The following is a 16,341-nucleotide window of genomic DNA, read 5'->3' on the forward strand; positions in this document are numbered from 1 at the left end:
ATCATCGTTCCCAGGGAATTTTGACCTACCCATGAATTTTCCCTCCTTTGACTCTTGTCTCCTCTACTGTCTATTTTCAACTCAGCAACCAGAGTGCTCTTCAATGTCATTCCTCTTACCACAATTTTATAATGGCTGCTTATTTTACTCAGAGCCAAATCAAAATTTGGAAAGTGGTCTATTAGGTCCTAAAGTACTGAAGCCTGCCTCCCCCCTACTCTTTCTTTGATTGTATATCCTACAACTATCACTTTCATTGGTATATTCTAACTAAACATGGTTTCACTCTTTGTTTTTCCTCCATGACATCCATGACATGTCCCCACCCCAAAGTCTTTCCACATGGTTTCCTCTTCAGGAGTGTTCTTCCCCCAGATGTCTGCACTGTTTGATCTCTCCTTTACCTGCTTCTTGTCTCTAGTCAAAGGTCGTCTCAGTAATCCATTTCCTGACTTTCATATTTAAAATGTCAACACTCCACTTCCTGCCAGCACATCTCATCTCCTTTTCCTACTTTATTATTCCCACATAAATCCCACAGCATTTTTCATTAATGTACCATATGCTTTATTTGTCTGTCTTCTTATTCCCTCCACTAGAATTCAGGCTTCTTGAGGACAAGCTACTTTTTGACCTCTAGCATCTGGAACAGTGCTTTGCACATAAGAGCTTCTTAATAAATAGTTGTTAAGTGAATGAAATTAAACATCCTAAAAGTTCTCATAGTGGGGGAAAAAACAGGATAATCTATAACCAGCATTCCAGCATTAGAATTTTGACATATATTAAATGCTGGGGAAAAAATCTGAATGGTTTTGAAAGATGATTTTGAATTTAGAAATCTGCTTTCAACCAAATCTGAATTCAAGTGAGAGAGAAGAGGAATAGCATTTTCTGATACACGAATACTCAGAAAGTTTAACTCTCTGAGCCCCTTCCTGAGTTATTAATGTAAATTACAGCAAAATGGAAAAGGATATGCGAGGTTCCAAAAATACAGTAGTGAACCAAAATATTAGTGATACATGATTAAATCTATGTTACTGAGCATACAAAACTAAAATAATGGTTTTAGTATGGTCGGGGCGGTGAAAATAAAAGGGAAAAGTTGTATGTTAAGATTCTTGTTTTATTGGGTAGGTGATTGAATGTAGTATTTAACTGTAGGGAAACCAAAAAATATGAGTTTAAATTCTTGAGGAAAGTTAAGAATGGTTACTTGGTGAATAGAAGTCGGGATGGCTTATAAATTATGAGAAGGAAAAATGAAATAACAATAAAGCCAATTAAGCAAAAGAAGGGAAGAAAATATAAAATGAACAAGGAAACATGGTAAATAGATAAATTTTAAAAGGAAACAGTAAGTCCAGACACATCTGAAATCATAATATACACTATATTGTTCCTTCCTCTAATTACTAAAAAGAGGAATTGTATGTATCTCTGTGATTATACTAAAACCCACTGGATTGCACACTTTAAAACAGTGAATTTTATGGTATAGGGATCATATCTCAATAAAGCCATTATTTAGAAAGAAAGAAACTGTCTGAACTGAGCCTCTGATAGTGAGGAGGAGAGAGAGAATCATTATTGACAAGGCAAAGAATTAAGACAGTCAATGGTGCTAAGCAAAAGATTGCCCTCCTGTTGGGAACAGAGGTGTAACTCACAGCTCCCTGGTTAGACAGATATCAGCTCCCTGCTCAGTGGCTGCAATGCCAGGAGCTAAGAGCTGTGGGTGACTTGGCCAGGCCCATGAGAAAGGGCATGTCCCTTTGACCTTACACTTCATTCTTTTTTGCTTCCCACTCCATCCCTGGATTCACTTCCTCCTGCTGCACTCTGAACAGATGGCACCGTGGGTGGATTCATTGAATATGAGAGAACAAGTGCCACCCCAGTCATTTTCTTCATAGCGCTTATCACTTCTTTTTTTTTAAGATTTTATTTATTTATTTATTTACTTTTATTTTAAGATTTTATTTATTTTATTTATTTTATTTTATTGATTTATTTATTTACTCATAAGAGACACATGTAGAAAGGCAGAGACGTAGGCAGAGGAGAAGCAGGCTCCCCAAAGGGAACCTGATGTGGGACTTGATCCCAGGACCCCGGATCATGCCCTGAACCAAAGGCAGATGCTCAACCGCTGAACCACCCAGGCGTCCCAGCGCTTATCACTCCTGTCTCACTTTTCATTTATCGGGTTTCATACCCATCCTTGTCCCAGAAATGAAGGATTCATAAATGATGTGTGATTCGCCATTGTGTCACCAGGGCCAGCGAAATACCTGTGCCAGGGATCAGAAGACAACATCACAAACTCTTCCCATTAGAATGAAACCTAGAGATCATGGTGTCCAGCACACCATTTAAATTGAGGAAGACACTGTAGCCCATACAGGGACCTTCGTTACCTAACAAGTACTATCTAAGCCTCCAGTCTCCTTTTCCACTGCAGAACTGCTTCCCTACCACATGACACCTATAAAAAGACTCTAGAGGCCCAGAGAAATGAAAGGCAGCTTCTGAGCAGCAGAGCCATGCTTTAACCCCACCCCCAAGAATCTCTCTTCAAGGACATCTAGGAGCCAGGATGAATATCCAGCCCCGCTAGAAGATGCAGAACAATGAGAAGAAGCTGCTTCCCTGCCTGTGCGATATCCTCAGAACAGATTATATTTTGTTATGTTTATTGAAAAAAATAGGAGCATTCGCTTTAATCACTCTGGGAAAATCAAGCAGCATTTTATCCAAAATGTTTTGAGAAAAAGACTCTGCAATGAGAGCTCCACATTAAGCATCACCTCAGGGTAGCTAAAAAAAAAAAAAAAATCTGTCTGCAAATATCAGAAGCAGTGTGGAAAACAACAAAACATAAATGTCAACTCTAAAGAAATCCATTTGACAGAATTATATGCCTAAGTAATATATTTAAAAATCTTCCTACCTCTTTTGTTTGTGTTTGCCGTCTCTCACAGTCCTCATCCTTTGCTATCCTATTTTGAAGTTTGAAAGGAGTCTCCTGGCTCTTCAACAAAAATTGCAAAAAATACTTCTTAGGCATTGTTAAGTAAAGTTAGATCTACAGCCTCACTAATCAAAAGTATCAGTCCCAACCAACAATAACATTTTGGGTTTTAGCTATTATTTGTCCAGTTAATTGAGTTGTTAAACACTATTCCTGACTTTACTACTTCTACGGGAAGTGAGAGCTGATGTCAGAAGCCCATGAGGTTGAAACTCAGAGACTTCGTGTTTGTACAGAGAGATATACTACTTCATAAGCCACCTTAGCACACTATTTACCACATATTTTCTCCCAAAATAAGGAGCAGTCTGTGAGGTCTTTCCGTTCCTGGGGAGAACTTTGCGCATATCTGTAGGGCTGTAGTTATTAAAGTGTGCTATGAAGTCTGAACCCACAGTATATTCTCAAGCCCTCCATGAGCAAAACCAACAACAGTGATAGAAAACTGCCAGTTCTAAAGGTTCTGAAAGTTCTCCTGTTCAAATTGTAGTTTCCCTTCCCATCTAAATAGGGCTCTAGGAAAATCATTGACCTCTGTCTTGGAGCCCAATATAATCTGTCAACAAGTCAAGATGCGATAGCCAACAGAACACCTGAGGGGGACTGGGAAATGTCTTTAGAGAATGTTGAGCCTCTTTATCAAGGGAAAGATGACATTTCATTTGGGAACTAACATCTGTGGCAGAAGGACATGATAGTTTCAAGGTAAATGAAATAGAAGCTTACTCAGAGCAGAAAGACTTTCCTCAAGTCAAAGCGACTGAGAATATAGCCAGACAATAGCCAGAAATTAGCCAAGGCTCACCCTCCTCCCTTCTTTAGTCCCAGGCGTCTCTGAATTGATGCTTTCTTACCAACAGTGGGCAAGTCTATTCAACACAATTTGTTGGTAATGAAAGCTGCCCTGGCACTATGGTGGAAATTTCACATACATTACTTATAATCCTCCCAAGAAGTCTAGGGCATGGGTATTTTTTTTTATCCAAAATATGAGTTGAAAAAATTGAGGCTCAGAGGGTGGCTCAGTTGGTCAAGCAGCTTATTCTTGATTTTTGGTTCAGGTCATGATCAAGCTCTGCCTAGAGCTCCGCACCCAGCAGGGAGTCTGCTTGAGCATTCTCTCTCCCTCTCCTTCTGGTCCTCCCCTCATGCTTTCTCTCTCTTTTTTTTTCTCTCTTTTCTTTCTCTCAAATCAGAAAGAAAGAAAGAAAGAAAGAAAGAAAGAAAGAAAGAAAGAAAGAAGAAAAGAAAAAAGAAAAGAAAGAAAGAAAGGAAAGAAAGAAAGAAAGAAAGAAAGAAAGAAAGAAAGAAAGAAAGAAAGAAAGAAAGAAAGAAAGAAAGAAAGAAAGAAAGAAAGAAAGAAAGAAAGAAAGAAAAATTGAGACTCAGGAAAGTTAAGCAACTTTCCCAAGATCACTCAGCTAACAAGTAGCAGCACTGAAGCCCAAGTGTTGAGTGTCACTTTACTGGGTTGCTGGTACAAAAGTCCTGGGCAAAAAAAAAGTAGACATTCCATCTCTGCTTGTTTCTCCGGTGCATTTATTTGTATCTCGTGACCAAGGTATTTAAAGACAATTAATTTGAATACTAGCAGGAGACTTGGAGAGGTAATTAAAATAAGTTCACTCACTATTCTCTAAAGTCAATAAATGTTTGAGAATGAGTTCATCAGACTGCAATATAATAGAAAAAAACTGCATTAAAATTTAACTACCAAAATGTAATTTATCTTACAGATAGATTCCTGAGCCCTTTTCTTAATTCTTTTCACTTTTTGGACTATTAAGTCCTTAACCCCTCCTTTTTGAGATTGAATATCATACTGAGAGATGTTATGGTAGGCCCTGACCAGCTCAACCCAAGAGATCTAGCTCAGGGGAGGCCATCTGTTGCCATCGACAGGCACAAGAGGCTAATATCTTCAAGTGTCTGCTGCCCTGTCCTCAGGAATCCCTGGATAAAGAGCTAATAACTGGGACACAGCCCTCCCAGAAATACCAGGCTCAAGTCATGCCAGCCTTGACTCTGCTCTTTTGACTGGGTCCTGGTTCACTTCCCACCCTCCCTAGATCTTGAGCCTCCCTGAATCCCATCGATTTCTCCTTGTTTTGGTACTCCTTTCTTTCACTCCATTCCCACCCATTTATTTAGTTGTCGCTTTCTGATCAGTGATCTTCCCAGGACTAGTCAGCTCTTCAGAATCTGGTTCTAACCTGACTCTAGAGTTCTCTAGGGCCTACTTCCTCAATTATTCCTGCTAGCCCCTGTTTGTAAGGGCTGTTCCTACTTCTCTTTAACCTTGGTTTATTTCTAATGGAATCTCTGGAAGGATTCAAGCTTTGCCTTATACTCTTATTCCCTCACCTCTTCCTTTCAAAGTTTATTCCCTGCCCTGTCTCACAGGGACTGAACCCTACTGAAAGCTCCAGAGTAGAAGATGCCACTAATTTCCTCAGCTAACCCTCAGCTTCTTTGTTCTTGATTTACTATCCAGCTGCCCCTGAACTGCACATTCTAACTATGGCAAAGGTGAGCTCAAAGACTGGGCAATTCAGGCCTTTTTACAACAGTGATTCATGGTTCTCAGATATATGTGGCAAACGGTAAATTTCAGTATTTTTGAAGAGAGGAACTAAGTCATTAGGAGCATTTTGGTCCTTTGTACAGGAAAATGAGGACCAGTTTGCCAATTAAACTGAGGGTAAAATCCATGTTAAAGTAATTAGAAGAAGCTACCAACAATGCTGGATAAAGGAAGGGGCACCAGATATTCAAATATGGTTCAGAAAACTTCTTGGCAGTTTGTTGTACAGAAAACTCATGGCTGAATATGATGGTCAAGTAAGGTAAGACTGTGAATTAAAAAGACCTGGCTTCTGCAGTCATATCTTACTCCATCTCTTAGGTCACACGTCCTTCCACATTGGGCTCAAACAACAGAACTACCTACAATACTCCTGGTTACCAAGCAGCTAAAGGCATTTCTTTTGGGCTTCCTGATTCACCTTTCATCTTCTTAAAGCTACCTGATACCAAATCGGCAGCTTCTCTGGATTCTGGCCACAGAATTAACTTCATTCTTGAAAGGCCTTAAAATAGAATATTCAAAAAGGACTTACACTTTAAAGTTCCAAGACTGTCCAAGGGGAAAGGCGGCGTTCACTAGAGATCTCAAACTTGTGTCATTGACTTGGCTTAAATATTTTCCACTAGGTGATGTTTTCTCATCTCAGATGACATTCTAGTATTGCTATTAATGTTCTATATTCATTTATTTATAGCTAGAACTGCTATGTACAATGAGAGCAGAAATGCCCTCCTAGTCTTTCCCATATTTTCTGAGTGCATTGGTGTAGTGGGGTTGAATGGTGACCAGCCCCCAAAGAAATATATCCAAGTCTTAATCCCCCAAGCCAATGAGTTGATCTTATTTGGTAAAAGAATCTTTTTAGATGTACTTGGGGATCTTAAAATGAGATTATCCAAGATTATCCATGTGGGCCCCAAATCCAATTGTAAATGTTCTTTAAAAAGACACAGTGGAGAGGCAAAAGAAGAGAAGAAGACCATGTGAAGACAGAGGCAGAGATTGAAAATATGCAATCATAAGCCAAGGAGTGCCTGGAGTCACTAAGAAGCTGGAAGAGGCAAGGAAGGATTCTCCTTTAGAGGCCTCAGAGGGAGTGTGACTCTTTTGGCACCTTGATTTCAGATGTCTAGTCTCCAGAGCTGTAAGGGAATAAATTTCTTTTGTTTTAAGCCACCAAGTTTGTGGTAGTTTGTTATGACACCCTTAGGAAACTAATACAGGTGACCATAATTTTGGTGTTTGCATTATCACCAGGAGAAGGAAATCTGAATTGTGGAAGAGCCTCTGGGTGTATAATGTCAGAACCACCCAGATCTGTGTGGACATATTCAAATACAAATTGCACTGTATACCACAGCCTTCCCAGATTACAGGAGAAAGTTAATATCATCTGATGAAACTCCCTATTTACAAATATAATAAAGCTTACTCTTCATGTCTCAATAGTGTCCCTCACAAAACTTATCAGGAAAACCTAAAATAGAAGAGTTTTATGAATCTGAGCTCTGTTTGAGACACTGTCTTCAAATTCCATGCTGTTGGTGGGCATGTGAAACTTAAAATCCTTGAAGTATTTTTATATTCTCTATCACCGTTGTTATCTCAGAAGAACCCACACTTATGTGGATGAGGTTCTAGTATCAGTTCATCTCTTATTCCTGCTTAGGGCAAGCATCATATTTCCTTTGCCTATAAGAGGCTTTTCAAAACATTCCATGAATTCATGTAGTCATTCCATTTACTTCAAATCAGGGCTCATCAGCAGAAATGACTTTTTAACCCTCATCTTCTCTAAAGCTTCTGTTTTATCCTGAATCACCATTCCCTGCCTACATAACATTTAATACAATGTCTGACTATAAATGTGCCTATTATTTTGTATATTGATTTACCTTTTCCTTCACTAGATGAGAATCTCCCATGAAAGCAGTGATCATGACTATATAGTTCATTACTAGTACGATGCTGGATACATAGTAAACACGAAATATTTTGTTGAATATTTGTTGAATTTAATGCTTCTCATCTCTCTTACAAGGTATAAACCTTCTAATGATGGCAACTTTCAATGTAATTGTCTATTTAATCCGAAAGAGATGAAGCAATACATTGCAAAGCTATAAGAGCAGAGACCTATTTCCTGGTGTATTACCTTTAAACACTCTTATTTAAGATGCATATGTTTTCCCAAGAAATTGAAAGATTATATAGTAATGAATGAGTATAGAATGAATCACTCTGCTCTCAAGAAGCTTATCATCTACTGAAGGAGGCAGATACATGTAGTAGAAATACACAAAGGTAGAATGAGAGAGTGCCTTGAGAGCAGAGTGTTGGGAGAACAAGCTGAACTGGGAGAAGGAGAAATCCAGAGAAGCTTCACAGGAAAGGCTACTTTTGAAATGGAATTGAAGGATAGAAAGGATTTGGTAGACAAAATAGGGGAGAGAAGGAGAAGACAGGAAATGTCCATAAATAGAACAACATGAGACTCAAAAGACAGACACCAAACTTGGAAAGGTTTGTTTAATGAACAGCACAGTCTTCTTCATTATAGCCTGAACACACGGATCAGCAAATATATACTCTATGTGTAGACTTTCATTATCTAGGCCTAGTTGTTCAGATATGTCCTCAATCTACTTAACTCCAGGAGGAAAGAGGGTGACAAGGTATATTTGTATTTCTCTTTTATTGGTTCTATTTTAGACCATATGCTTTAGACTATAGGGAAAAATCACAGCTTTTTGCTTTTAGATTTGAAAGCATAGATTTGAAAGCAGTTTCTCATTCTTTTCACAAGACCTCAATCTACATTTTCTGGCCTCATTCCCTGTTGAGGGTTATTATGTGTTTAAGAAACGACAAATGTTAACCATAGCCAGACACATAATTAGGAAAGCCCCTCTGGAATCAGACACCCCCATGGTTTGGACATGTCCTTATTCCCTTCTAATCACAGTCATCATGGAAACTTGAGGCTCACTGGCTAGGGAACCTTTCACATATCTTCCTGGGCACCTTATATAGAACTAGGCTTTAATAAATGTTCATAACACCCTTGGCCCCATGAGAAGCACTTATCAAACTCCAATCTGTAAAGGAAAATCTTCACTTTAATGTTTGGATACAAAGTTTGAGTTGAAAATTTGGCTGGAAGTTTAGCAATTTTATGTCCTTTTTTTTTTTAACACATGAGATACAAGCAAATAAATAAAGTTGAAACTTCATGCAGAAATAGAAATTCTTGGGGCGCCTGGATGGTTCAGTTGGTCAAAAGTCCAAGTCTTGATTTTTGGCTCAGGTCATGATCTCAGGGTTGCAAGATCAAGCCCTGCATCAGGCTCCACACTGGACATGGAGTTTGCTTAAGATTCTCTCTCGCACTCTCCCTCTGGCCTTCCCTACCCCTTGCTCATTCTCTCTCTCTCTCTCTCTCTCTTTCTAAAAAAAAAAAAAAAGAAAAGAAAAGAAAAGAAAAGAAAGAAAGAAAGAAAGAAAGAAGAAAGAAAAAGAAAAAAAAGAGAAATCCTTAAGAAGAGAACTACTTGAACAAAGAAATACAATTTGTGGTACACTGGCTTCCTGAGCAACAGAACTAACTGAAGGAGTTAGTTACAACTAACTTTCAGCCAACAAGAAGTTACAACTTTCAGCCAACAAGAAATCATGCTTTCATCCGTATGCTTATTTTTTTGGCCATCTTTATTAAGAAACTAATCCCAAATAAAATAATGAAATGGGGTAATTTTTTTCTTCAAGGTGCTATGTTTCTAGCTATTACCTCGTTCTAATCTCCCTGTCTATCCTATTCCCTAACAAAGCTTGTTTTTTCCTGTGTCCTGATTTCTCTCAGCAACATATCACACATGATCAAGAAAATGCCTAACTAGTCCTTTGTGTTCTAAGTCGTATTTCAACTCTTTCAAGAATTTTCTATTATTCTTCCAGAAATGTAATTATCTTTGCCACCCCAGTAGTTGTACCAATTTTGTTTCACATCATTTCAAGTTTTGTTATGGTTATTATTTTAGCTCTTTCCTCTCCATAATAAATATATAGACACATAGGGAAGAAACTATGTTTATTTTTTTTATTTTTATTTTAGTTTTCCCCACAGTTCTTAGGAAGACCATTTGTTGTCTACATGGTTCATTGAAAGAATGAATAATATTGCAGATGGTTGTATTTGCCTGCATCCTCAGACTCTAGTTCTGCCTTCCTCAAAACTCATCATTTCCATTTCAGAATCTATGTCATTCTGAAGAAATTGACTCCATGTCTCAACTCCAAAGATGGGACTCTAACCTGAGGCTAAGGTAAACTGAGCAGTACATTTAATTATTTAACTTACATCTAATCACAATTATTGGTTCACGATGGATTTATGACCCAAAATTGGTCCAACTGGAAAGAATTTCAGGACTCTTTATTGTTTAAAGTTTTTTTTTCATAATTTGGAGGGTTTTTTAAAATTATTTGAGAGAGAGTGTGTGTGTGTGTAGTGGTAAAGGGAGAGGGAGACAAGTATATTCTCCACTGAGCGTAGAGCCAGATGTGGGGCTTGATCCTACCATCCTAAGATCATAACCTGAGCCGAAATCAAGAGTCAGATATTTAACCAACTGATCCACCCATGCGCCCCAGGAATTTCGGGACTCTTTCTGGGAGTGCTGGCAGGGCAAATTCTCTTGTTTTAGAGAGTCGAGTGTGTGTATTTGAGACTTAGAAGTGCTGCAGTCATATTACTGCCATTAACAGAAGTCAACATATAGTAAGTTCATGATGCTGATACTGCTTAGCAGGATACAAGTTTAGGTATCTAGTATAGGAAATATGTTCTAATAGAAAAGAGAACAGGAGGAAAAATCCCAAGTTTTGAACCCGTCAATGTCTGATAACAACACAAAAGTTAAATTAGAGTTATCTTCAGTTTGCATTAATAAAAATGCTATTATTTCCCCTCTGTAATGTGGGCCCAATAACAAGATGAATTATGTAAAGTACCCAGCATGGGGCTAGACACTATGCGGCTACTCCATAAATCTCAATAATTTCTTTTTTCCTCCCCATCTAGAAGTCTTTTTTAAAAGACAAACTCAAAAAACTGAAATATATCAATAATGAAAAATTCTTATAATATGCTTTGAAGAACTCAGGATATGATAAATCGTGCTCAGGAAAGAAACTTCATCTTTCAGCCTTCATGAGGGTATAACTAACCCAAATCAGAACTCACTGAATTTTGCAAAACTCCTAATGTTTGAGACAGAGATCAATGGCAAGCCATTGCAAATAAGGTAACAGCTTACATCCTGTTTCTACACATCTGAGTAACAAACCATGGTGCAACAGTGTTTGCTACAAATATGGCAGGTCAAAACACAAAAGTAAATTCTTGATTCCTTGGACCAGATCTGTACATTTTAAAATGTTCATTGGAAATTGATTTATTTAAGGTTATTTGGATAAATTCAAGTTTATTTGGCTCATTTTTGGGTTATTCTATAACTTGAATCATTCAAGAAGTTAGGTAACCAGCAATTAGTTACCAAGATTTCCAAGTTCCTGAAGAATCTTGTTACAAATCTAACACTCTAAAACCTAGTAGACTATAAGACTGCATAGTAACTATGTTCTACTAAGATATTTATAACTATTTCATTATAATGTGAGGAATATTCACTCTTTTATTATTCCCAAGTTCTTCTAGAGCCCTATAGAAAAATACAGTCCTTTGGAGTCAAATTAACTGGCTAATGCTATTACCAAAAATGCACACTATCATTCTTTCAGTTACTATGATTAAATATAGTAATTTAAGTGATGCAAGAGAAAAGTAGCCTGAGCCTAGGTCCCAGCTCTGCCACTTATTAACTGTATAAATCCCTTTACTTCAAAGTATAGCCTTCTCAGCTTTATGGAGGACAATAATACATGCTCTGCCAAACCCATGGGCTTTCAAGAGAATAGAAAGGGTCCCAACCAACATTTGCCACCAAAACACCTGGCATAAAACCTACCCCTCACTGTATCTCAGTGGAAAATCTAGAAACCCAGGTCAGGGAGTAGGTGGTGGGTGGTAGGGAAGGGGATTTAAATAAAAGTCATGCAGAAAATAATAGGGGGATCCCTGGGTGGCTCAGAGGTTTGCTGCCTGCCTTCGGCCCAGGGCATGATCCTGGAGACCCAGGATGGAGTCCCACGTCGGGCTCCCTGCATGGAGCCTGCTTCTCCCTCTGCCTGTGTCTCTGCCTCTCTCTCTCTCTCTCTCTCTCTCTATCTATCTCTATCTCTATCTCTCTTGAATAATAAAGTTAAAATCTTATAAAAAAAAAAAGAAAATAATAGGAAAGTCATTGACTTTGAAGTTGAACACAACCATATTTGAAATCTGATACTACAACCAATTTGATTTTTAAGCCATTTATTTATCTCCCTGAATTCAGTTCCCCCATCCCCATTTGTATAATGGAAATTATACTGTCAATATTGCAGAATTGTTAAGTGAGACAACAAAGAGATTAAAAGGGTCCAGGAAATTGTTAATAAATGGTGGCTGAAATTACACAGGATATTCAAGTAGAGAAATAAGGTTTCAGTCATGTAAATATTACAACTAATGGGTACTTTGAGCCATGAATTGGAGGTTCTTCAGCAGCAAGACAGCATGTGTTGAAGATGGTATATACTTAAAGTGATGGAGCAGTTGAAGCTAGAGTTGGGAACTTTCATTAGCTAATAAGGCTCCACACAGGCAAGTGTAACATTGGCACCATGTGGAATACAGAAAAATTAAGAGAATCTAAGCAGCAAAAGAGGAACAGAAATCTAAACAAGAGATAGTCCTTGGATACATTGGCTGAGGTAGTTTTTAACAGTTTACCCATAAGAAAGCATTATGGATTAGCATCAGAATCCAATGGTATTTTATCTGAATTTTCTTATATGTAATGTTTAATTTAATTGATAACATGCCATATATATATATATAATATATTATATATATATATATATATATATATTTGTGGCAGGAGCATTATTTGCCCAGTTCTTCGCTCTCGATCCCTGTGTGTACACCAGTACACATGTGATTGTGCAATCCCTCCCACTGCAGGAAGAGCTTGTATTTCCAGTCCCCTTGACTTTAAGTTTTGCCAGATGACTTGCTTTGGCAAATAGGCTAAGGTTTTAAAGTGACAGGGTGCCAGTTTTGAGCTTAGACCTTAAGTGCAGTATTTCTGCATATTTCCTGTGCCTCTGCCATTAGCACGAGAAGAGCATACTGGGCTAGCCCCTGGTCCCAAGAAGAGGATGGAAGACACATGGAGTGGAACTAAACCATCCAATAGATCCCAACTTGAGTCAGCAGGCACCAGATGTGGGAGCAAGCTGAACTGAGGTCTACAGAACCACCCCACTCAGCCTAGACCAACTGGCTGACTCTCAGCCAATACATAGGAACATAAACAATTGCTTTTTTTTTTAAGCTACCGAGTCTTGGGATGAGTTATTACACAGCATTTTGCTGGCAGTAGCTAACTGAATACACTATTCTTAAGAGGCGTCTTGTTTTTAATGTATTGTCCCTATCTGCTGATTCATCAGAAAGGCAACCACAGTTTCCCCTCTTTCAGGTGTCAGATGTGCTTTAAAAGAAAAAAAAATGCTTTATGACCTGATACATTATCTTGAGAAGCAGAGAAAAGTAGTATGATAAGTGAATAACAGTCTAGTTTTTATGGTTCAGACAAACGTAGTATTAAGTATGCAAAATTGATCACTATATTACCCTTTTTGTTTTTATTTCTTCCACGCTCTTTAGTATTGTCTTATTTACTCCCCACAGGTAAACTTGTCAGTAATCTGAGTCTCTTTCTTTTCTTTTTTTTTTTAAAGATTATATTTATTTATTTTTGAGAAAGAGTGAGAGAGGTAATCTGAGTCTCTTAATCATCAGTACTAATCCTTAGGTCCTTCTCCATACAACATGTGCACCTACGAACACAAGCCTAGGGAATATGGAGGTAGATAAGTCCCTGTTATCAAGGGATCCATGGGCAGAAACTCAGTTATTCCTCTCTTCTTATGTCCAAAAGCCTGTAGAAACTTGTGACACAAGTAGTTACTCTGAGATTGCTGAATTGTTATGAAGTAAAAGTATTTATCCTACCTTTTGGGGTATCTGTCATCTATTTTTACTATACACAGAGGGCTGAGATTTCCAGAGGGCTGAGATTTCCAAACCTCTGACACTTTTGGCTGCATTTAATCAAACCTTGAGCTTATTATTCAGGTAAATCAGTGTGTCTTTTATGGAGTTGGAAATTTGCATTTCTAGGATACCTAGTTCACTAGATCACTCCTTGTTTAAGAATGTCTAAATATATCCTGCAGAAAGTATTTAGGGCCAAGAAAGGGATACAGGCAGAAGCTATGATATTTCAGAGAAAGATTTCATATAGATAGGAGACTCACATAAGATTTCCTGGTGGTGTTTGAAACCGGCTTATATTGAAATCAATGGCTTAATTTGCCAGCAGGGGTAGGTTGGTTTTTTTTGTTTGTTTGTTTGTTTGTTTGTTTTTAAGAACCTGATTTTTAAAAGGAGGATTTAACCTAGAGGGATTAATCTGTGATGAAAATTTGAAGACACCAAGTAGATTGAGGGAGGCAAACTACCTAGCCAATTCACAGTTCACCTGCTCCAAGACCCCATGACTTGATTTTTGCAGCATGTGTTCACAGTGCTTTTCCAGGTGGCTTGAAGTGAGTTTCTCTGTACTTTTAACAGAGCTGTAGCCAAGAAAATGCTCACTTTGATTACTTATCAGGAAACCTCTAGATTGGTGCCACTCAAGGTTAATCCATGCATTGGTAGCACTGACCTCACCAGGGACTCACGCAGACTGAATCAGAATCTCTGGGCTGATGCTCAGTGATCAATTTTCAAACAAGTTCTTCAGAATATTCTTGACCATACTAATATTTGAGAACTATTGACTTAATTCACCTTGAGCAAGTCACCTCTCTGTCCTTGGGGTATCTGTCCACAAAATGAAGAGGTCAAGTTGGACAATGTCAATAGAGCCTTTGGAGCTCTGTCAGTATCAGTCTCTCCCCTGCTTTTTTTTTTTTTTTTTTTTCAGTTTTGATTCATGATTGTGACAGTGTATAAAGGAAGATTTTAAGAGCCAGATCATGTGGTAAGTCATCCCCATTTTCACCCTAAAGAAACTGGACCACTAGTTAAAATGAATACATGGAATATTTGATTAAGCAAGTATGGAATTCTGAAACTCAAGAGGAAAAAAGTCATCCTGTTATATAGATAGGTAAACAGCAATTAAAATTGTGTAAGCAAGACAAAAATACCTTCTTGATACATCCTAGCTCTATCCAGAAACAATGACCACCACAATAACAAGAAGCATCCCTGGCACCCAGATTGTGGGCTTTAAATATAATTTCCCTAATGAGCCAGAGCTGCCTGCTAGAGAAAAGTGAGGGAGAGGAAAGAATTCTAGGTTTTATTTTTTTTTTTAATTTTTTATTTATTTATTTATTTATGATAGTCACAGAGAGAGAGAGAGGCAGAGACATAGGCGGAGGGAGAAGCAGGCTCCATGCACCGGGAGCCCGATGTGGGATTTGATCCCGGGTCTCCAGGATCGCGCCCTGGGCCAAAGGCAGGCGCCAAACCACTGCGCCACCCAGGGATCCCGAATTCTAGGTTTTAAAAGTTATAATAAACATATCAACAAAGGCAATGTATAGGCTCTGTTTGGAACCCAACTCAAGAAACCCAACTGAAAACAGTATGAGATGATAAGGAATATTTCAACAAAAACAAACTATCTGAAAACACTAAGGAATTATTTGGGGCAAGATAATAGTATTATTTTTATTTTTTTTTAAAAGGCGTCCTTACTTTTTAGAAATACATATCAAAATACTTATGGATATTACATCCAGGGTTTTCTTTAAAGTGATTGGGTTGTAGGGTTTAAGGAAAGGAAGAAATCAAACCGGAGTTGTGACTCAAGTCATAGCGGGAGTAGCTAGATAATTGGTACATGGGGTTTCATTGCTCCTTGCTGTGCTGTATATTTCAATTTTTTTCTATAATGGCATTTTTAATTGTTAATCTGAAAAGAAAAGAATAAGGGCAGAAAATACCCCCCCCCAAGACAAACAATGAAAGATAGATACACTTCCATTTTCTATACTGAAGAGTGAATATGGTTAAATTCAATGCCTCCAAAGGAAACATTGCCAGTGGGGGGGTCCCTCCAAGTGCTCTCACTTTTTGTACTTGGAACCCATCCTTGTTTTACCCTCTGCAGACAGGGCATTGTGAACAAAGAATCCATGCTATGAAACAAGTGCTGAGCGAGTGTTAGTGCAGGCGTGCTGGGCACACAACAGGCACTCAACAACTGTTCACTCAATAAGAAATACCTTAAGTAGAAGGAGAGGCCAGTTGAGTCTGTCTGACTCCAACAAACACATTTGAGTCCCTGCTCCTGTGCTCCCTGCTCTCACATTCAATCCCCAAACCTTCCTTGCCCTTCGCCCCTAGGTGTCTACCATGCCCATTGGGAGTTACTTGTGATGATCTGATCTATACTGTTGGCAGAAACATCTAGTTTAAGACTGCCCTTTACAGATACTTCTTTTATCTGTGCCTTTAATGAATTGTGCTGACAGGGTA

At 38.3% G+C, this 16,341-nt stretch overlaps 2 protein-coding genes across 12 annotated transcripts in view; one reads left to right on the forward strand and one right to left on the reverse strand.

Moving 5' to 3' along the window:
• Positions 1-16,341, forward strand: part of THAP5 (THAP domain containing 5) — a 143,848-nt gene that overhangs the window by 39,077 nt on the left and 88,430 nt on the right. For 7 of the 8 annotated variants that reach the window (XR_013356532.1, XM_077856174.1, XM_077856176.1 and 4 more), the window contains exon 3: positions 9,876-9,946. Coding sequence is in view for 7 of the 8 variants with exons in the window: in XM_077856174.1 (XP_077712300.1) it covers positions 9,876-9,946 (71 nt within the window). In the remaining variant the exon portion in view is untranslated. Of the gene's footprint in view, positions 1-9,875; positions 9,947-12,897; positions 12,983-16,341 lie in introns of those variants that run through there. The other variant, XM_077856175.1, reaches the window with a different exon arrangement.
• GPR141 (G protein-coupled receptor 141) overlaps positions 1-16,341 on the reverse strand; it is a 45,183-nt gene that overhangs the window by 11,266 nt on the left and 17,576 nt on the right. The window contains exons 2-3 of one of the 4 annotated variants that reach the window (XM_077856182.1): positions 2,957-3,037; positions 2,222-2,297 (exon numbers count right to left, since the gene is read on the reverse strand). The exons of 2 other annotated variants lie outside the window; for them this stretch is intronic. The gene's annotated coding sequence lies outside the window, so the exon portion shown is untranslated. The remainder of the gene's footprint in view (positions 1-2,221; positions 2,298-2,956; positions 3,038-16,341) is intronic. One more of the 4 variants, XM_077856185.1, reaches the window with a different exon arrangement.

The sequence above is a fragment of the Canis aureus genome, chromosome 18 (genome assembly GCF_053574225.1).
Source record: "Canis aureus isolate CA01 chromosome 18, VMU_Caureus_v.1.0, whole genome shotgun sequence".
Classification (NCBI taxonomy): domain Eukaryota; kingdom Metazoa; phylum Chordata; class Mammalia; order Carnivora; family Canidae; genus Canis; species Canis aureus.